This window comes from Pipra filicauda, unplaced genomic scaffold, assembly GCF_003945595.2.
Source record: "Pipra filicauda isolate LSUMZ 115617 unplaced genomic scaffold, ASM394559v2 scaffold211_size2331000_pilon, whole genome shotgun sequence".
Lineage (NCBI taxonomy): Eukaryota > Metazoa > Chordata > Aves > Passeriformes > Pipridae > Pipra > Pipra filicauda.
In genome coordinates this window covers 797,162-819,143 of record NW_024104323.1, presented here as the reverse complement: position 1 = coordinate 819,143, position 21,982 = coordinate 797,162, and the positions used below count along the sequence as shown (strand labels likewise).

At 39.7% G+C, this 21,982-nt stretch overlaps 1 protein-coding gene across 1 annotated transcript; it reads right to left on the bottom strand.

Moving 5' to 3' along the window:
* Nucleotides 1-745: 745 nt before the first annotated feature.
* On the bottom strand, nt 746-21,716 carry TRPV3 (transient receptor potential cation channel subfamily V member 3). The gene is made up of 21 exons (XM_027743692.2): nt 21,500-21,716; nt 19,571-19,684; nt 19,233-19,370; nt 18,022-18,123; nt 13,974-14,096; nt 10,949-11,053; nt 9,286-9,372; nt 8,409-8,566; nt 7,976-8,152; nt 7,640-7,780; nt 7,170-7,450; nt 6,325-6,501; nt 5,534-5,692; nt 4,977-5,078; nt 4,494-4,567; nt 3,909-4,074; nt 3,350-3,416; nt 2,742-3,013; nt 2,152-2,264; nt 1,492-1,562; nt 746-868 (listed from the first exon to the last, which is right to left on the bottom strand). Exons 5-21 carry the CDS (start codon nt 14,090-14,092, stop codon nt 774-776), a joined length of 2,364 nt encoding a protein of 787 aa, XP_027599493.1. The 5' UTR covers nt 14,093-14,096; nt 18,022-18,123; nt 19,233-19,370; nt 19,571-19,684; nt 21,500-21,716; the 3' UTR covers nt 746-773.
* Between the last annotated feature and the right edge of the window lie 266 nt (nt 21,717-21,982).

The following is a 21,982-nucleotide window of genomic DNA, read 5'->3' as shown; positions in this document are numbered from 1 at the left end:
TTTATGTAGCAAGATGCAACAGCATGGAAAAGCCAAGGAGGAAAAGTAAAGACATCATGAGTGGGACAAAGTCAGAAATATCCTCCATCATGAGTGATATTTCTGCCCTATTTTTTTATGGGGAGACACAAACACTTAGTAATAAATAAAGAGCAGTAAACACCACATTATACCCTGGGGACTGCACAGAGGAAAACAGATCAGGCAAAGCTACTGGGACCTGAAGAGGCTTCTCCAACTTGTGGGACTGAGCCTCCAATAACACTGACAGTCAATGCAAAAGCTGCAAATGCATCCAGAACTTGGTTATTTCAAAATAACATACTTCATTTAGTCGTCTTCAGAACTGAAATGCTTTTCTTTGCTCCATGTCAAGAACTTAACTTTGTTCAGAGTACAAAATGAGTTTCTCATGAGTTAGAGATTCCAAAAAACCAGCAGATTGGGATCACGATGACCTTAATTTTCCACAAAAGGAAGAAATATCTCACATTTGACCTTTTTTATCCAGTTAAACATCTAGAGCCAAGTTTGAGTAGCGTCACACAAACTTGGACAGCAATGGTTTGAGAGGCTCAAAACTGAACCAGTGAATAGTCCTTTTTTATTTCAGCTCAGCTGCCCTGATTAAATGGGTTGAAGCCATCAGACTGTGTCACTGAAAGTTCGTGTTTCAGCTGGTTACAGCTGTCCAAAACATCCACAAAGCTTTCAGCATCCACTGCTGATGCTTTTTAACCTTCAGAACAGCCACATATCAAATACAGCACAAGCTAAACGGAAGTTTCAGGCAAATCATCCATTTCTTCAAACGTATTCAAGGTGTTTTTGCTATTAGTTCTTGAATTATCTTGAATTTTGCTTGGATCTGCAAAAAAATGCATTGTAAACAAAACAGGATATGGTAGAAACTGTGTTTGCAAGATCAAAGTTTTGTACATCTTTTTTTTTGTTTGTTAAAAATATGCATTTATTTAAACAGCAAGTTGTCAGTTTACTACCATATCTTACACAAAGTGTTCTGGCTGCCCCTTTTCCTTATTACTGAGCTCATTCTTTAAGCAATATAAATGCTAATTGGCTCAAGAAGAAACTTCAGAACAAGTCTGTCTCCCGGATCCTCACATGCCCCTGTTGTGTCCTGAGTCCTGCTGCCAGAGGGACATTGGACACCTCAGGCTGAGCTCCTTTCTCCACAGCACTCCAGCACTGGCAGCAGAGGAGTCTCTTGGATTTCCTGATCAACATTTATGAGGGGCAATTTGTCATCCAACACCTATCACAAATCATTACATGTTTGTAACCAACCCTCACTCCAAATCTTTTAAAATAATTTAACACCCCTACCATGTAAACTATCAGTTTTTGCAGCAGTAAAGTGTGGCTGAACATCTAGATTATGTGATTTTATGCTTTTAAAGGTATAAAACTATATCCAAGCATTTATAAGAAAAGCTTTCAAAAATACAGTGTCATAAAACCCCACAGTACCTGTTGGCCCTGGATCTTCATTAATAAATGAAACATGTGTTTTCCACTCGGTCCATTTCACTTCATTAATCCTGTTTATATTGGATATAAGTTGTGTTATTATCATGCATTATCTCCCAGCTACATTGCTGCTCATTCCTTTTTATTCTTTCTTGGGACTGTCACACTTTACCACCCACACCTGCTTTCCTGGGACTAAAAGGCTGACTGTCCCTTGCAGTGTTAGGTACCACATGAAGGTGAGAATGATACCAAGACTGCTTTATAATTTAACACACTGTGAGTACAGCTTGAAACACACCTTCAGTATTTTTGATAAAACAGCATCGTTCTTTAACATGGTAATCACCAAATAGCAATCAATTTAAATATAATTACTTTTAAGCTAGCATTCAAAGGAGATTATGACAAAGTAACATTTACTGCATATTTGCACAGTAAAGACATATATGAAGGTGAAAATCTGTTTTCTTACCAAAAATTATCTACACCTCCCCTTTTTTAAAACAATTGGTCATAACTGAAAAAAACACCCCAAATTATATTTTTGTACACCCAGTATAATTTGTAGAGATACTAGGAGTATTTTATAGAGGAGAAGTAACCTTGAAGCAGCCTACAAGGCAGAATTGATAGCACAGTAATCTAGCTTTGCTTTACCTTAAACACACCCTGGTGTCGTTTTCAGCCACTTTACAGCGCTCCCCCAGTTGGAATTTTTTCCTCAAACATTTTGGCAAGAATTTTTCAAATTCCAAAATAGTTCTGGCTCTCTATTAACAATAAATGAGTATGGTTAACCATGTCCAATATTGTCTGATTCCACAGCATATGCAGTTTGCAGCTTCATTATAACATGTCAAGCCTCCATCCCACCACCCACAAGCAACACCAAGTAATGAGGCACATCACTGATTGTTTGTGTGGGAAAATAGGGATTCACAGATTCCTGGTGATGGTGAAACACCATATTCAGGAGAGCAAAAGTCATGAAGGTATGTGACAGTGCATGGGTTGGAAATCCAAGCCACAATATTACTTTTAGACGTTGTTAAATCTGAAGTTATTACAATTCTCTGACACTGAAATTAGTTATTTCCATTATTCACTCACATATACAAATGGGGATTATCATTAATGCCTAACCTGTTGTGACAGTATGAGTTACCATAGACACAGCTCAAGAGATTTTAGCCCAAGCAGCTAAACTTGGGCTAAACAAACTTCACAAAACAAACTCCCAAACAAACCTGGAGTTTCCAGATGTGCTCGCTCTCTTTAGAAATATCCTCCACTGTTTCTCCCATCAACGCAATCAGCATGTTCAAGAGGAGAACAAAAGTCAACACAACAAAAGTTATGAGGAGCAGAAGAAACAGGACAGGATACTTGGAGTTTTGCTGGATCTCCAGATCCCCCAGTCCCAGGGTGAGCTTGAAGAGATCCATCAGCACAGGTCCCAGGCTGCTGTTGGAATGGCATTCACCACCCTCGTGGCAGGTCTCAATCAAGGCAGCAAGAGCTGAGGAGAAGGCAGGAGAAAATTTCAATCACAGTCATGCTTCAGGAATACGTGGCATTTTATCCTAAAGAATTCACAGTGCACTGGCAAAGAGAGCCAGAGCTGCCCAGCAACACCCAGCAGCCAGATGAGGATTTCCAGGAAGCAGAAAGAGCCCATGTCCAAATGGAATTGCAGGCAACTAAGAGCCAAATGACTCATCTGTTCACATCTAAACTTAATATCAAGAAGAAACCCCAACATGAGCTCTCATCATGAAAACAGGGTTCTTATGAATAACAACGCTAAAATTTTTACTCACACAGAGCATCAGTGCTTTTCTCCAGTAATATTTACCTACGCCAAATCCCAGCAAAAACACGATATAGACAACTAAGAATTTTATCACATCTTGCAGGATGACCTAGAAATTAAATGAAATAGTTGTCAGAAATTAAAATTGAGGACTAGTTTTATGCTTATGAATTCTGCAGGGATACAGGTGAGGCACACAGTAAAGTATCAGACTGCTTTCATTGAGTAAACTGGTTTAGTCTCAGTGAGAAACACAAAGGTCTGATTTGTTATCTCATGCTTGAGAGCCTGATGTGTTGAGTGAGGGTGACTAATTCTGTACAATACAGACATTACAGCATGTGATGCAATTAAATTGCAGAACTACATTTGTTGAAAAAAAACACAATTATATTTAGTATAATAATTTAATATAATAAAATGTCAGTTTGAAGATATAAACTAGATTCTGCCACTGAAGTTATCTAGTGTGCCCTGTATAAATTGAAAATAAGATATTTCAATATGAACTATAAAATACACCTAAATTGCTAAATGTACTTGATATGGAATGTAGAACAAGTGAGGATTATAAAGGAGGTAAAACAAAAGAAAAACTTGCCTTTTGAATCATCACACTGTAAATGCCCATGGACTGGAAACCTCTGGTGAAATAGAGCATATTGGCCCATCCAAGGGCCATTGCCAAAACAAGACACACGAGGTGTTCTTTGTAGGAAAACAAGTACAAAAAGACAGAGAAGATCACAAGCAAAGCTTGTATAAAACTGTTAAAAAACAAACACATATATGTAAAAGAGAAATTACTAGCACAAAACTAACAACACAGTGGAAAAATATGAAAACAAGACTTCTTCACTCTTTATGCTTAGTTTGTAATTGCATTCTGCTTTGTATTCTCCCCATGAATACTGCCACTATTTTTTAACAATAAAATAGATCAGTACAGGTGGTGTAAGTATATCAATGTATAAGGATTATATTTATTTAAGCTGACTTTCAGTGAACTATTTTCCCCAGAACAGCTGTTACAGAAAAGCTGCAGGTAAGATTACATCCATCCCTCTAAATCTGATAATCTAGAGAAAAAGATGAGCATTTGCTACAGCAGCACATTCCCTGTGACCATGAGATACAGAAGCATTTTCTACAGAGTATAAAATATATATGTGCACATCAGACTTACAATGCAAAGTGGAACCAGGCATCAGAGAGAATTGACTGCAGGTCTGAGGGCCTGAGCAGAAAGATGGCTACACTCTATGTAGACAGATATAGAAAATATAGATGTGGTAGTAAGGGAAAACAGGTCTCAAAATCTAGTTTTCAAAATAATTTCATTGGTGTTCTAAAATAATGCATCTACTAATAAGACATGATAACTTCCAGAAATAGAGTTGGGTTTTTTTATACAGCTGTAACTTCTAAGTTTAAAATCCTGTCATGTCTGGCATAATTTAAAAGTTACTGGGTTTAATGACTTCCAGTATTTGGCAAAATTATACCACGTTTTTTCCAGCAGAAGTTCTAATTCAGAAGTGTCCTTAAAGCCAGTAATTTGACAATGTTGATGTTATAAAAATATCAAATCTCTGCCTTGAAAATTTGAAGGGAAAACACCCTCATAGCTGTTTCACAGAGCAATACAGGTGTTAATAAAAAGTCTTACCTCTTTAATGGCTAAAAATATTGCTCCTAACATAACCATCACCTGTCCTGACAACTGCAGCCATCCCACTCCACGTGTCAGAGCAAGTGGATAAGGTGGAGCCTGCAAGACAGGTCCAAAAATAAAGACTCAGTTTTACCTGAAGGGTAAAAGGCAAAGCAACAAGAAACCTCCCCACATGGGTACACAATTTATTTCCCTTTCTGTAAGGATTTTTTTCATAGTGGATTTAAAGAATTAACCCCTTAACAGATATATATTTGAAATAGCAGAAGTTTCTCTATTAACAGAAAAATACCTTTTCCACACTTTCAGAAATTTAACAACCTGTCTTTGTGTCATGTATTTGTATTTTGGGTCATTTTCACAAAATGCAAATGCAGTTATATCCTCTTACTGCTCTGCTTCCTTCCAGGTACCTGATGTGGGAGAGCCTGGTCTCCCTACAGCCAGATATTCCAACAACTGCTTCTGGTTTAGCATTTTCAATACAATTCAGGAAACCCTACTGCATTTTAAGTCAGTGAAATTTGGTGAGATTCAGTCACTGTACTCACTTTATTTTCATTAGGCCTGTGGTAGGAAACTAATGTTAAAGTTACATTGTACAGGAAATAAAAACAGCACGACATAAAAAACATGTGTCGTGCAAACTTCTTCCATTTCATTCGCAGGAGGGAATTCAGAGGCTCCAAAGTCAGCATTTCATGACGATTCTGTAGGGGAAAAAAAACCAAAATAAACCAATTAAAACTTGAATTTCAGTCATGTACTTTGTGCATTTCACTCAGTTCCCACCCTTTCTGATCCAGAAACACATCTGTGCTCAGAGACGGGTCAGACCCCAACGTGACAAGATGCAATGGGACAGCTCCCACTCATGCTGGGGTAACCTGCCATTCTCTGTCTGCTAAGTTATGATGGAGCTAAAACTGTCATGTGAACTTCTGGTCTTATGGTTTTATGGCAGTATTAGAATTGAGCAAATGTAAAATTCTGGCTTTGAAAAGCAAACACTCCTAAACATGTAAAATACATACCTATTAAGTGAAGTTTATTTGGCCTGACCAGCTTGGCCGTACTTAAACACAAGGTAAATTAATGCTTCTAATGCAGGAAAAGACATTCCCAAAATGCCTAGTCCATGTTTCAAGAGCTGAATGCATAGTCCCTTACAGGTGACCATCTACAGAGGTATAAAATTTATCTTGCTCCCGATACAAAAACTAAGAACAAAAATTACAGTTTACTCTTACAAGTAATTCATTGGAATACATAGACTAACACATCTGAAATGAGTGTACTGTTAGGAAAAAATGGATCTGTATTTTAAAAATAGGCAACTTACACCAATATTTGTGTTATAGACAATGATTTCCAGCACTGAGTTGTCTGCAGTGGTGTCCAGTTCTGTCAGGTCGTACAGAGAAGACTGAACAGGACCATAAGCCCAGTCTGTGAATTTTCTTGACAGGCTCCTGTTCGGCTTCTCTCTGATCTCTCTGCTCAGGATGTATTTCAGAATCTAAAACATTAACAGGATCATTTGTGAGCAGCTGTGTTGGTCATGGGAAAGGGGAAAGCACATGAACATAACAGGCTCAAACCCCACCCTTTTGCCTGTCACATTTTGTACAGTTGTGCAAAGTCAATGTATTTGTAATTGTGTGTAGGAGATGAAAGACCTCCAAGAATTAAATGCAGAGTTTCTAATGCCTCCATATTTTCTGTCAGAGTACTTTTTCTAAAGGATAAAAGCAAAATTTTCCATGTGTTCATTTATGTCTTCCTTCAACTTAAACAATTCTAAATTATCCCATTGCCAATTTTTTACAATTCAGTAGATTTCTGAAAACCAAATTCTACAGCAGCGTAACAGAGCAGTTCCAGTGAGTTTTCTGAAACTGTTCAAAGACTGCATAAGTGCAATATGGTAATAAATGCAGAATTTCTGAGTTTCTGTGCAACAGAAGGGTTTGCCAAGCTGTTTTTAAACAATGTGTATTTTATACAGAGAGGGGGAGTTACAGGGAAACCTTGAAAGGTAGAAGCAACGTGGCAATGAAAATGTTTGCTTGTGTTTTAAACAAAATTAGCTCACTAAATACTACTGATACATAACAGCATAACCAGGCTGGAAAAGGATGTGTCAGAGCACTAGTTTCTCTTAGATGCTACTGAAATAATACCCACCTCTAATTTCCCAGTTTTTGCAGCCAACTGTAGTGGTGTCAAACCCTCCTTATTCTTTGTTGTTTCCAAATTTTTGTCTTTACTTTTCAACAATATCATATCATACATTCTGATTACAAAATCATTCTGAGTTTTGGAGTCCTCTGCCACAGTAACTAATGCATGGAGGATATTGTTTCCTCTGGAATCCTGAGAAGAAATATTAGTCCTGGCATTGTCCATTAACAGTTGAATTATGTCTGGTTGGTTGGTACAGGCAGCTAATGCCAGTGCAGTTTCACCTACAAAATCATAAAATGCAACATGTGTTCATGTTTTATTACAAATCAGATTATAAAAGAGTGACTGTGTTAAGAATCTTAACATATGAAAGTACATTTACTATTGCTTGTATTGAGTTAAGCTCTTGTTTTATAAAAGCTTTGGGTATTCCTTCTTAACTTTTCCAGAAAGATCACATTTCCACTTACCAAAATAAAAGCCTTCATGCTTATGTTTGGGATTAAAGAAAATACCCTGGGCATGAGCATTGACATCAGCTCCTTTTTCTATGAGGCTCTGGGTTATTTCGTACTGTCTCCTCTCAATGGCAATATTTAGAGCTGTCTGGCCTGGAAAAACAGACACAGGAATCTCTCAAGTACATTCTGAAATATCAATGATATTTCACAGTGAATAGCACCAGTGAATAAATGAATTAAAGTTGGTTTAGGAATTTAAACCATCATTAGAGTGTTTGAGGAGAATGGTATTTTATGGGTGGTATGTTTAACCATATACCTGAAACTGGTATCAGATGGCAGTACCTTTATATGCCTCTTCTGTGTAAGCTGCATTGATAAATCTCTCCAGAATACCATTTTCTTCTGCAAAGGACAGGAGCATGTTCACTATCTCATTTGTGTTCTCGTTGATGTTCAGCAGAGCTTTCATCAGACAAGTTTTGCCGGTATCTGAAGCTGTGAATTTTTTCATCAGATAATCTACAAGAGTGAATTTTTAGGATTAGATCATCATGATTTACTAAACTTTTGTTAATTAAGGGTTAAACCTGAAGGATATATATGAACATAAACTCTTTGCCACTGGTTTTCCTGTTGGACATTCCACCGCCATAACTCCAGACAGACCCAAATTCACAGGAAAGTAGCTGCTGCACAGAGATAATTCCCAGTTTTAGGCTGCAAATGTGCTGCCAGAAGAGCCAACAGTCTCCCCCTGGGTATCTGCACCCCTCACCTGGCACAGTCATGTTTGTGCAGGCACTGGATCGCTCCTTCAGCTCCCCAAGCAGACACTGCAGCTCCTCCACGTTCCCCTCCGACACTGCCCGGAATAGGAATCGCTTCAGCTTCTTCCTGGCACTGGTCTGCTCAGGCCCTTGGGATATGTTAGCACTGGATTGCAAGAAATAACGAAATTCCTGATTCCATTTACTATATTTTTTATATTATTTTCTACAGAAGAGGGAATAAAAATACAATTACTTGCCTCAGACAACACATACCTGCCCTGCTTCCACATATATCTCGGCATGGATCTCACAGAACATTTCCCAGCTTGCTTATTTTCAGGTAAGTGGTTATTGAGGTGTTTTAAAATAAACCAGCACATTTTTCAAGTGTTTTGTTTTGTGTTCTCACCAGTTCACCCATTCTTTTAGAACAAAGGCTGAGAAATACTTCTTTGATCTGCCCACAACTCACTGACTTCAGTGCTGAGGTTCCTGATGCTGCACTCCAGCAGAAGATAAGTTTTTAACCTCATATCTGACAACTCTTTCCTGATTATCTGTTATTCTGGAATAAGAATGATTTAATAATTCCCCCAGTCAGAAACACCCCCAGCTCATGCCTAGCTGTGCATGGTGTGTAGGTCCTGTGTTGTCATCTAGAAAACAGACTTTAGGTATGAAGAATCCTCACACTAAGCATGAAATCTGAGAAAAGCAGAGATTAGAGTTGTTTATTTCAACATTTAATTATAGAGGAATCAGAAATGCGTGCACACACATGACCTTTTTCCTTAAACATGGCAGGCAAAATAAGGAATATCTTTCCTGTCATAAACTTAATCCATTGAAAATGTACTGAGAAATATTCCTGTCTCCACTCACCAGCAACTGTCTACATTAGGACTATACTCAGTGGCATCATCCTGAAGAGACTGTGGGGAATCCATGTCTTCCCCATTTCCAGAAGCACTAAAGAAAACAGAAAAGCACATGTGCAAAGATATTAGAAGATATTTTAGCAAACTGCATGAAGAATCAGTCAGTGGTAGGAGGCAGTATCTACAGCAGAGCTAAAATTAGTCTAATTTGAAATTGTGCATTTTAACTCTGGAATTTTATCTCCCGCATGAATTTTAAAATAAGTGGTAAAAATTGAGAGACTCACAGGATTTTATTATATTTAAAAAAAACACATTAGGAAAGCAATCTGCTTTGTGTTATATTATTTCACTACAGATCCTGAAAATGTGAGAAGTTTTTTCTTCCTTTTTTTTTAAATGATCACTGCATCTTATGCATCATCCTGAATGCTACAATCTTCATTTTCACATGCTTAATTTGTCATTTGCCACAAAACAAGTGCTAAATCAGTAGCAGCACGTGGGTTGCAAGCCCAGAATGGAAGTGATTTACCCAAAGTTTTACTACACAGAACACTGTTGGCAACTCAGGAGCATTTTGTGGCTGACTTGAATGGAAGCTTCAGCTAAAAGAAGTTGAGGACTGGGCCTTAAATACGTATTTAGTTAATATATTTAGAGGATTTCAATGGAACTGGTATTTTGTAATTGCTGTACATAATTTCCAGACAGCCCTACAAGCAGATCTGACTTTAAAACTCATTATAATTTTTCTTACTTTTATTTTTGTTTTCTGCAAGGTTCAGATTTGATGAACTACCTCAGGTTAATAATTTCAGGAATCTGAACTATAAGTTATTGACAAAACAGATGCATGGACAGCAATGCAGGTGTCCAGCACTGCTCTGAAGGTATTCCCTTCCCTTTGAACTAAAGCTGGGAGCTCAGAGTCTGTTTTTATTCCATCTGTCATTCCTGCAGAAAATTGAGGAATGTCTGGCAAAAACTGTGTGTGTCTTGTGCAGGTCAGTCTCTGAACGAGAGGAAGAAATTTGGATCTCTCTCCTCTGAAACCAAAATCAGACTGTCAGCTAATTCCAAAAAGCTGAGCAGACACCCATCAGAAACACAAAAACCTTTGGCCATTCTGGGCTTTTGGCAGATTTGTTACATATTTCCCTTATTCATCGTTATTGGCTGTTGGCACCTCACACATTTTTAAAAATGTCATGCATTCTTCCCAGTCATAATTTTTCTCTATTCATTCAGCATAAATGGCTGCTTTAAACATTTCAGACTCAGCATTTTCACGTTGCTTGATTGCTAATGAGCAATAGAGGGAGGACGTCAGCACCCAGCTGGGAACAGGGTTTGCTAAATTAAGCTGTGGAGTTTGTTCTAATGTACCATTAATGAGAGGCTAAGAATAAAAAAAGTACTGATTTTAAAATTACTTAAAACTGAGGCCTGATTTATTCCATGCAAGTGTCAGCAGTAGATAAAGATAAGTCATCTACTGATCAACAATGGACTCCAGTGAAGTTCTGTCTTTGAAGTGACCAAAAGCTATGAAATCTCATGTGAAATTCTAGCACTGGAGTCTAAGGAGAAATAAGGAGTAGCTGCTGGAAAGAAAATAGATATCTATTTGCAGTATGACTATTGCAGATGCATCTATAACTTACCAGGGACGAATATTTGAATCCATTGGTTTTGAAAACACAGGGGGAGATGTGTTATTTGGAGTGGCATTGCTTTCAAAACCATCAATCTCCAGGAAAAAGTGGGAACTGTTGAAGACAGTGCATTTAAAAAATATTAGTAATAAAAGGCAAGTCCAACCACAGACCAAGCAGAGCTCTACAAGTACATACCTAGGGCAGGCTTGACAATTAATCTTTTCTGGCATTACCTAACAAGATGTTGGAACAGAGGCTTATCTGCTTTCCCCTGGGGAGATCCCAACCTCCAGCACTGTGCCCAGCTCTTTCATGCTGGCAGATGGGCAAAATTCCTAAGGTATTTTTAGAACACATGGCATCAGATCCTGACATGTCTAAGAGCAACCCCAGCAGCCCTAAACCAGCCTTGCATTCAGCTCCAGTGCAAAGAGCCAAATGCAACCCCAGTCACTGCTCAGCTACACACTCACAACTGCTTTTTAATCTACTGCATCCTACTCCCTGTTTCTCCAGCCAGGAGCCATCAGATGGATCATTTCAAACCCATCAGCAGTGATAATGATTAAATCAGAATGTTTGAAAGGTCACATGTTAAATGACATCAGGCATTTCCACCAGCCAGGACTGACTGTGTCCTCTTGCCAGTCATGCATGACATTTAACTATTTTTTTTCCTGATAAATAATTATATAAATATAGATGTAATTATTTATAGTGAAAAATATAATTTGAAGCAACACAGAAAAGGCAAATGAAAATAATAGGAAGATATCATCCTTTAAAAGCCTGCAGAGTTGAGAGGCAAAAATCAATGGCTTGGTATTACTGGATCTCACTAAAACATTGCTACAGTTCACCACAGAGAGAGAAGTTCCAGTGGTGGGTGTAGCAACTCCCACATGGGCTGCTGTTCAGAAACTGTGTTACATTTCTAAAAATGTTCCAGTAGTCACCTGGAAAATGCTTCCGATTCATTTAATATTTATGGTTTAGTCCATAGGGTATTTCTTTCTCTTTTTTAACTGCATCTTCCCCAAAGAATCCTGTTGAAGTCAAGTACATGTAGTGATGCTAAAATGCAGTATGTTGTTAGAACCCTATTGAACAACCTGCTGATGGTTTGCTAAAAACAGCATGACCTAATTCATCTCACTTTCCAATGGCTTGGTGACCCAAGTGATAATTCACTGTGTGTAGTTATTTAAACTTTTATGACCTTTTAACATTTGAGATGTGCCTGTGAACGTGTTCTAATCAGGCAGCAAGTAAAATGTCACTTCTGGTTAGCAGGACTGTGTCCCTGAAATTACCTGGGCAGGGGGTAGGAAAAACCCAGGCAGAACCAGGACCATCACTTGTGCCAGTCACTGCTGTTTCACTGAGGTCTGGACTTGGCAGAGGGACTGTGGAGGAGTGGAAAAAACAGGGATTCATCCTGTTTTTTTGCATTCCTTGACCATGAAGTGCAGGAGCTGTCCCAACAGGCAAACACCTGTTGGAGGCTGCAGCGAGGCTCCCTAAAGCCAGAAGTGCCAAGGTCTGGGCTCTGCTGGACCTTCTCCCCTGAGGGGACAGTGCATCACAGGCTGATGTCTCGGAGCAGCTCCTGCTCTCCCAGCAGTGTGTTCCTGCTGAAGGTTTTGGCAGGTACAGCAGCTATGGAGTGAACCCTGTTTTGGAGGCTGCCAGACCTCACCTACCCTGGCATGTGGGTTACCTGGGGATATCATGGGGGAAAAAAAACCCCAAAGCCACCGTGCAAAGCAGTTGGAGAGCTGCCAGCAAATACCCAAGTGCTTACGTGGCCCTGGTGCACTGCCCACAAACATCAGCAGGCTCTGACAACGTTTGCAGCCTCCTCCCAGTTTTCCTGTACTTAATTATATACTGTTAATCCAAATTCCAGGGCCTTCGAGAAGAGAATGTCATTGTCTTTCAAGAAAATGCATATTGCCAGTATGTTTTGTTGAGTGAGAGATGCCACCCTGGAAGTGCAGCAGCTGCTGGTGGCACAGTTGGAGGAAGTGTCTTGCAGCAACAGGATAAAGCAGCACAGAACATATAATTAATAGAACATGTTAAACCCCTGCATTAAAATTCACGGGACCTGGGTGCTGTGTATCACAGGAATGTTGTGGGCCACACCTCTCTTGGTGTGAGAGGTGGGAAAAACCCCACAGTTACTGTTCTGGAGGCCACAAAATTGAATGTGAGATATGAGGTAAGTAATTGAGGGTTTGGGTTTGGCAGTGTTCTTACAACCACACAATCTCCCATGGAATTGCCCCTTTTTGAAGTACTGGGTGTATCACGAGCTGTTCAGACACCTCATCTCCCCCATATGCCACCAGAGAGCTTCTCTTTTGGATTTAATGACAGAAAGACAAATGGGACCACCCAGGCAGTGGGTCTCAAATAACTAATGGCACCATTTCTGTGAAAAGTGATTCCTCTGATTATTGAGAATTATAAATGTCAGAACAGCCACAATTGCCTAGGCCTTCAGAGTTTCAGAAATTGCCATAATAACTAGTAATTATCATCCAGAGTGAAAAGTTTATGAATGAAAATTCAGCCTTGCTCTACAGCAACTTAGTTCCCTTCAATAGCATGGTATCAGGCAGGAATTACAGCTTATATTTCCCCACTCATATTAAATACAAACCCTTAGTCCCTTTATTAATTCTCTAATATAAATTATGAATGAAAGTGAATATTTTATAAAACAATGAAGTATTGTTAATCAAAATAGATCAGAAACAGACTTTAAAGACTGGCATATGAGCCTGATGGCTCTGGGACAAGGGTTAAATATTTGTCCCATTAGAGTAAACACATCATATGTGTTCCTAACTCTTCCACTCATAAACACCATAAGCATGGTCATGTGAAGGCATCTTGTGTTACCAGGTCTCTCTCACTCATATTTGCAGTGTAAATACAGATGTTAGTGGTATCTCAGTGCCAACATCAACTAAAGGAGATAAACCAGGGAGTTTTAGTGGTTTAGGCTGAGCTGGAGTCCTACCTTTTCTTCGTGGGAGTGCTTTCAGTCACCTTTTTCTCTTGCTGGTTTGAAGGGGGAATTCCAGACGGATTTGTTTTCTTGCCCATTAGTGGAACAACTTCGTTGTTATCTTTAATCATGTTCCTGCAGTAGAGAGATTCATGGTTACTTGACTCCTGTTCATTTGAAGGAAGTATAGTGACCAAATTGCCTATTTATACACAAATAAACACACAAATATTGATTGGGCTTTAAGTTTTTCATTTTTCAGTTGCTAAGCACATGCCCTTTCATGTATCAAGGCAGGAGGGTTTTATACTTGACTCATTAAATTTAATTCTAGATGAAGTACCATTAAAAGTGGCACCAGTAGAACTATAAATTCAAGCCTGTGCCTAAATTAAACTGAAGGGGATCTGTCAATCACAACGACAGTGGATGTTATTCAGAGAAGACTTTTAGAAGTACCTCTAAAGTTTGTGAATATTTACAGTTAATCTGAGTAGTCTGCTTTGTCCAAGACAATTTCAGAAAGGGGTAAATTCCAGAAAAAATTCAGGAAGGTCTGTGCAACTGATACAATATTTGAAGGAAGGTTCCAGACATGAAGGGTAATGAACAAAAAATCCCTGAAACTTTTCACTGCCTTAGAATAACTGAAGTAAGAGACTGAATCCAGTGCCCAAGCTGAGCTCAGCTAAACCATCACATGCATAATATCCAGAATTTTTGTGTCCTGGTGACATTTCTCAACATTTCTTCAGGAAAAAGAAAAAAAAAAACAACAACATGATTCTACTGGATGGAAATTGTCACCACCACATGACACAAAAGGATCTTAATGCACCTTACCTGCTTCTGAACACCCACAGCATGAATTCTGTAAGTAATAATGAATAACTATCTCCCTGTTTCTCAATCTAACACTCAAGGGCATCATTTTAAATCACCCAGGATAATTTGAAAGCGAGAAGGTGAGTTCAGGATACATTAAAATTCACTGAATGTAAAACCATTACGAGGTCAGGGATGCATTTCCCAGGAAATGAGGGGAGTGCCCTCCATACCCAAGGACAAATGGCAAAAATAATTTGCCTGCAAGTTTGCACAAAATGAACTACACATTTTTTTCCCTCCTACTCCACTTTCCTTAATGTGACAAATGTACACACAAAACTTTCTGCTCCTGTCACAGTGCTGTCAATGATTCCTTCCAGGATTCCTTCATTATGGGAATATCAAGATACAAAGAGCAGATTGAGGAGTGTGTTTGAAAAGACATGACACCTGGTGTGAGAGAGGAGCCAGGAATATCAAATACATTGATATTTGAATAGAGTCTATTAATGCATAAACAACAAATGTTTAATTATGGGAATTTTCAATCCCACATACAGAGAACTGAGAACTTACAGGGCCCAAACACATGTAAGTGCAGCTGTCATTTCTTGGCACTAAATGGAATAGGAATTTCAAATATTGGAAAGGACGCCTTACCTTGCTAAGGTTGGCTTAAGAAACAGGCATGGAAATAAATTTTTATTGTGTTTTCTGCCATTGATAGATGTGTTCACACTAGAGCAACTTGGAAACATGCCTAGTTTGGATGCATTTCCTAAGAATTCATATCACAACTTCCATACATATAATTTACAAAGAGAAAATATTTTTACCTAGTACACTTGCATACAAAGCACGTTGTAGCTTTCACTGCAGTAAATGCACAAAAGAACTGAACTTGGATATTCCACAGTCGAGGCAGGAGAAAGGTTTTTGTCCATGCCATTGGAAATGCAATTCACGTAGTCTCTAGACACATGTTGTGTCAGTGAATACACTGATAAACATTTAGTCTTAACACAGCTAAAACAAATGACTGTTGTCTTACTCAGTTCATAAATAATTCTGCTATTTACTTCTTACTAAGTACTTTAAGAATACAAAGCAGTGTATGGGCAAAGACATTTCCCATCTCAAGGAAGAGGCAAATGTGGCACTGGACATAAATCACATATGAGGGGACCAGAATATGATGGAGATGGACATTAAATAGCTGCACTAAATGAGTGACTTTAAAGCAAGAGAATAACTGGAAACAGACTAAAAATTCCAAAAGTGTGTCAGCAAAAGGCGTTGCCAAATTCAGAGGGGCACAGCTGGGAGGTGAGCAAAGTCAGAGGGGTCAGAGAGAGGGGCAGGAAGAGCTGGAGAAATAAAGACCAAGGTTAAATCTCTAAAGCACAGAGTGGCCACAGGGAAGAGCCTCTCCTTTGTGAGCGACGCTGGAGCTGCTCAGACACGGCAACACGTTTCTGCAAGGGCAGCAGCTCAAAGCCTCATCTCTGCAGCCAGTTTTCACCACAGAGATTTTAGCAGTGGCTCAAGCACAGGCTGCATCATTTAGGAGAGGTGAAAATAGTCAAAGATAGCACTGGAGCTGTACTGAATGATGAAGGGCTGCTGAGCCATCAGCGATACAAGAAAACACTCTGGGAAGGAAAAAGATTTTCACTTTTGTATACAGGGACTAAGCTTTCAAAAGCACACAGGACATTTGACTGTAGTCTCAGCCAAAAAGCCTGTTTTAAATGAGATCTCAGCCTGCACAAGTAAATAACTGCAGGCACAACAGCAGAGGTACCTCGTTACAGTGCTGAGGTAGCATCTGCTTCATTTTTAATCACGATTAATTGTATGCTTACAGGAAAACTAAGCCAGGGCCTTCATCAACAGCTTCCAGGCCACTATCATTTTCTCTAATCTATGACATGTAGAGAAGAATAGTGCAACAGCCTGAAAAGTGTCACATCATGTCGCTTATGTAACCTGATATGGAGCATTGTCTTTTATTGTGACTATTTTCTACTCCCATTATCAAGTTAATTGTTACTTACGGGCCACCAGGGAAGTGGCTTATTTGAAGTCGGCAGCAAGACAAAACCACTGCATTGATTTATAGTATTGAGAATTACTTTGAAGGGGATCTGAGGACATCGAGGACTTGGTATGTGACCCCCAGCAGAGCATTTATCTGTAATGGTGAATGGGATTCTGCCATTCCTACAGTAAGCAGGCACTTTACACACTATCACAGACTCACCTTGTGCTTGCCTGAGAACAAGAAAAATCATACATACCTATAACTTCACAGCTCAATAACTATAAATGAAGTGGCTAAACAGAGAATCCTACAAATCAAAAGAAACCCTCAGCTGTGATATCATGGCACAAAGGTCTTTTCTTCCCTGGGGGCAGAGGAGTGGAAGTGACTGTCAATAACTGTTCCATTCACAGGATCCTTCCAACAGCCCATGACACTTGCCAGCACCTGCGACCTAATTTCTTACTGGCTTATAAAAAAGAAATTCCCCTCCCTGAGGGGAAAGCTGATAAAACTTCATTTTGACTTTTGTGCATTACTTAAAGCATTATGAGTCCTATCAGCAGAAAGTTTCACTTGATAGAAAAGAGTTTCATATTTTTGTAAGATTTTTAAACTTTTGAGGGGCATTAGTATGCACTATCAAAAATTCATTTGCTTCTCAGGGAGAAATTTGTTCTTTCCTATGAAGGTTTTTCCTAACAGAAGTTTAAAAAGACTCTGAAAAGCAATGTTTTTCCCTGAGGAAAAGTGCTTTAAGCTTATTTCTGAATTAAATAAAAAGAAGAAATTTTACTGAGTTGAAATAAAAACTATTCTACCAAGCCTGGGGATTTTACTTTCAACAGTCTCCACAGTAACTGAAACTTTCAGTGGAAGATGAATGTAATAAAGTTTGGCCTGTATGATATTATATTTTCGATCCCCTTGGCACAGGAATTAGGAAGTGCAACAGTGATTTGGGGCTGGCAAATACAAATGAAATCAGGTCCATCTTTCTTCACTCCTGAATGCCCAAGGAGTCGACGTGGCACAGCTCAGGGTTTATAAACTAGAAAAACAGAAACAAGCACGACAGAAAAACCTTCTCCATTTGAACAGCTGGTTTTGTGTTTGTCTCTTGAAGATTTCACTCTCTCCAGAAACATCACCTGCCCCAAACACCCACAGAGCTCCCGGAGAACTTACCCTGCTTACGACACCTCCATTCCGGCGGGGACGAGGAGCCTCGGAACGGCCCAAGGATCAAAGCAGGGCCCTGCTGATGCTGCAACAACATCCAGAGCTCATCTGCCAAAGGAACAAAACCACGTTCGAGCTCAAAACTATCCTAAAAACGCCAAACCACCCTTCTCCAGTCATCCAGGGTGCTCAGCTGGGGAGCTCAGACAGGGCCAGCGCCGGAGCACCGCGGCCGTACGGGGTTTGCTACGTCTGAAATTAGGGAGCAGAGAGGAACTCGCTAGACAACAAAGCCTTTACCTCACAGCTGCCAAAGCGGGATGACACACACACACACACGCAATAATTATACACTGAAATGTTACTAAAGCTGAGTTGCTCAGGGATGACTTAATGGCAGCAGTAGAATATCTCAAACCATCACTGCTCTGCAGTTTACATACTGTTTTCAAAGGAAAATGGTTATGCACATGCATTTGGGTTGTAAATGACCCCCTTTATGTCATGCTTAGTTTATTATATAGCATGGAACTACTCCAAAGCAGAAATGAGGAAAGGATCCTGCTAAGTGCTCCAGCAAGCAAAAGGATTTTGCTATGACTTTGAAAAATTAGAAAAGGCCTTAGAAAAATCTTATTTCACAGCGATAATGTCAGTGAAAACACGGTGGGCGTGTTTAGATCTTTCCCCACCTATAATAGTTTCTGATGAATGTGTACCCAGAGGGGCTGTGGGAACACAGACAGTTGGGTTTCACATAAACAGTCCTGGTGTTACTTTGTGCTGCATGTCTCAGCTTTGCTAATTCTGAGCTGTTGAGCAATGGCTGATGCAGAATTCTGTTCTGGGACATGCCAGAAGAGTGACCATAAGTTCTTCTGCTCTTTTTATAGAGTTCCTCCTTTATCACCAGAAATAGTACGTTAAAAATTTGTGTGTCTTTGCCTGTGAGACCTGCAAGGTGCAATTACAGCTGCTGGTCTTTACTTGATTATTAGATGGGAGTTTAAGGTGAACCATGCAAGCAGCAGAACAGGAATCTTTGCCCAGCTGTAGCCAAGGGAAGAAAGAGTCAAGTTTTTGTGGGGTTTTGGTGGCTTTTTTTTTTTGGTAGGAGGTAGATAAAAAATTTGGAAGTAAAACCAAAATATCTTAGGATACTATGACCTAGATCCAGAGATTTTAATGCAAAGAATATGGCTTTAAAATATACTTACAAACTGCAACTAAACTCTTCCTGTGAAGTCGATATCTTTAAAAACAGGACTGCTGGGTATTCCATTTGCCTCAGATCTCACTGTGTGAAATGCCAGGAGCACTGCACTGTTCCCTGTAATGAACCAGCTTCCCAGGAGCTGTGTGGGGAAACAGGCCCAGGCCGGTTGGATTTGGCATCAGGTGGAAGTGCTGAGCACACATCCACCTTTGCCCAACACAAATTTGTGGTGATATATTCCAAACCCTGTATCAGGAGATATCATTCACATCTTGTTAAATGACTGTGCCCAAGTTAATACATGACAACCCAGAGTCAGCTGCTTTGATGGTCTCTTACCTGCTGGTGTAATGACCTGGAAAAGGGACTGAATCCTGCCATTTCATCCTGCCTGGGAGAGCAGCAGCTCAGATCTCAACACAAAATGCGAGAAACTGTTTAATTGAAGTCGCTCTGAGAATAGAAATGTGAAAAGAGGCAAAGCTACATTAAATCTGGGTGAAGGTGCATTTGAGGACTGTTGCTTTACCTCTGGCATCAACCACAGTGACAGAAATTCTTCTGCTAAGGAGAGAAAATGGGTTTGGCAGCGAGCAGGACTTTGAACTCAGAAAGCAGCTATATCTGAAAGCACCCAGATCTGTGTGGTTTAGCAGAATATAGGCCCTAGCAGTGTGGTCTATTTATAATGTAGTGGCAGTTATCCAAAGAGAAAAACTGGGACAAGCTACAGCAAGAAAGGCAGAGCCCTGCTCCAAACCTGCCTGTGGAGAGGTGCAGAAGATTGTGTGAGCTGTTGACAGTTCACACACACAGGTTACACTCCATCCTGCCTGCTCTGTGTTAACAGCTTCTTGTTGCATTACAAGGACAGCCTTGACTCACTGAACCTGAGCGTGGCCTTCCCTGTGCAACTGTGAGATTTAGGGAACTGCAGCCCAGACTGCTTGGAGCTGATCTGCCTGAAAACAGACAAGGACATCCCGTGCCAACCATAGGATGGCCTGAACTGAGGCTCAGTCTGAACTGAGCTATTTTTAAGGACAGGCTTAAGAGCCAGGAAATGAGAGGCAGAAGTACAGTAAGTCACACTCGTGCAAACATTTTCTTACAGTTTTAATCATTAACCTGCTCAACCTTTATGTTCCCAGACCTGCTCCACCCTGAGGTTTCTGACAAGGACAGCATTTTTCAGAAGCCATGGAGGGTTTTGCAATAGGCTCTATCATGACTATGTAGACCATTTTATAGAGCTTTACAGCACTCACCAGCTGCTCCAGCTACCAAAGAAATGCCATAAGGGTCAGGAATGTTAATAACATGCATCCCTTAATAAAAATTACTTGAAAAACATTAGCATTGGATAGCCTGTGCAGCACAAATAAGCAGCAGAAGTCCTATCTGGCATTATTTTGTTTTCCTAGCAAGTGCTAGACTCACTAGAAACTAAAATGAACAAGATGAAGGAAACCCCAGATGGGAGGGATTGAGCATTTGGAGTTCTGCCATCTGACATCAGCAAGTCAGAGCTGCATTTGTTCCTCTGCTGATATATGACATGATCCCAGTCAAACCCACATTAAAAGTTATTCAGATTTTGTATTTAATTCTGTGATTTTCAGTACCCTAACTGGTAGTCACTAAGGGGAAGAGCCATTATCTGAAAGCATTTTTAACATTAGGTAACAGCAAGAATAATTGTAAATTACTTACTGTCATCATTCCATTCCCCACTCCTTAAAAATAATCCACAATTTAAGTATTAAAACACTGAGCACTCCAAGTAGTAGTAGCAGCCCAATTCCACTGAGCATAGTATTTAATTGATTTATAGGGATATTTCATGATTTTTCACCGTGGAAAAAGGGCATTTAAATTGTCTGAAAAGGACTCAGAGTTGTTGATCTGTTGTGGGAAGAATCCACAAGACATCCCACAGAGACTGTGGTTTTAAAAGAAGGTGTATGCCTTCAATGCTAGCAGTATAGTTTATGTTGAAAAGCCACATGAAGATTTACCTGTGAAGTTAAACTTGTTCTGGGATCATATCTCTGCTGCTACACACATGTACAAAGAGCTTTCACACCACTCCAGGCAACTGAGTAGCACTGACAATTATTTAAATAATATGCTCATAAACTGTGAGATAAGAGGTTGTTTTATGCAGCTGAGCAACATAGAGAAATGAATTAGCCTGGAAGTGTGTGTGACTATCACCTAACAGCCTTGTGGAAAATCATTCCAGGAAAATACTGGTGTATCACTTACCAGTTGGTGCAGTCTGGACTGCAGGGCCAAGTCAGCCTCTTCAGCAATGTTGTTGTGCATATTTGCATGATATACATGCCTGGAGATTTTATCCCCCAGGATTCTTGCCATAAAAGAACAGTCCCATTCACAGAAAGATAAAGAGTTACTGAAGCCTCCAGTACAACTATGTCACTATGCAGCTTCTTCTTTTGCTTGGGCAAAAAAGCAAAGGTGGAGGAGTCCAAAGAAACAGCATTATTATTGGGACTGCCATAATTATCCAATAGTTAGACATCCTAATTAATTCCTATTCCTCTAAACTATGCTTCCTGGGCCCAATTCAAGCAGCTCTCCAGCTGCAGTGCTGCTGCTGCCCTGAGACTCCTTCCTGCTCATCACAATGAGTAGCCCATGATACTCTTCAGTCTGTCTCTGCTCTTTTCTTCCTTCTTAATAGCTGAGCTTGGGAACTTGAACATTTATATTCTGCATTTGAGTAGT

What these genes read in the sequence shown, in the direction of transcription:
- TRPV3 (XM_027743692.2), bottom strand. Translation starts at nt 14,092, where the DNA reads ATGATTAAAGATAACAACGAAGTTGTTCCACTAATGGGCAAGAAAACA. An exon ending in GATTCAAATATTCGTCCCTG is followed by an intron (nt 9,373 to 10,948) that starts GTAAGTTATAGA and finishes TGTTTTCTTTAG; the next exon opens with TGCTTCTGGAAATGGGGAAG. An exon ending in GCCTGGTTCCACTTTGCATT is followed by an intron (nt 4,075 to 4,493) that starts GTAAGTCTGATG and finishes GTTTTTTAACAG; the next exon opens with TTTTATACAAGCTTTGCTTG.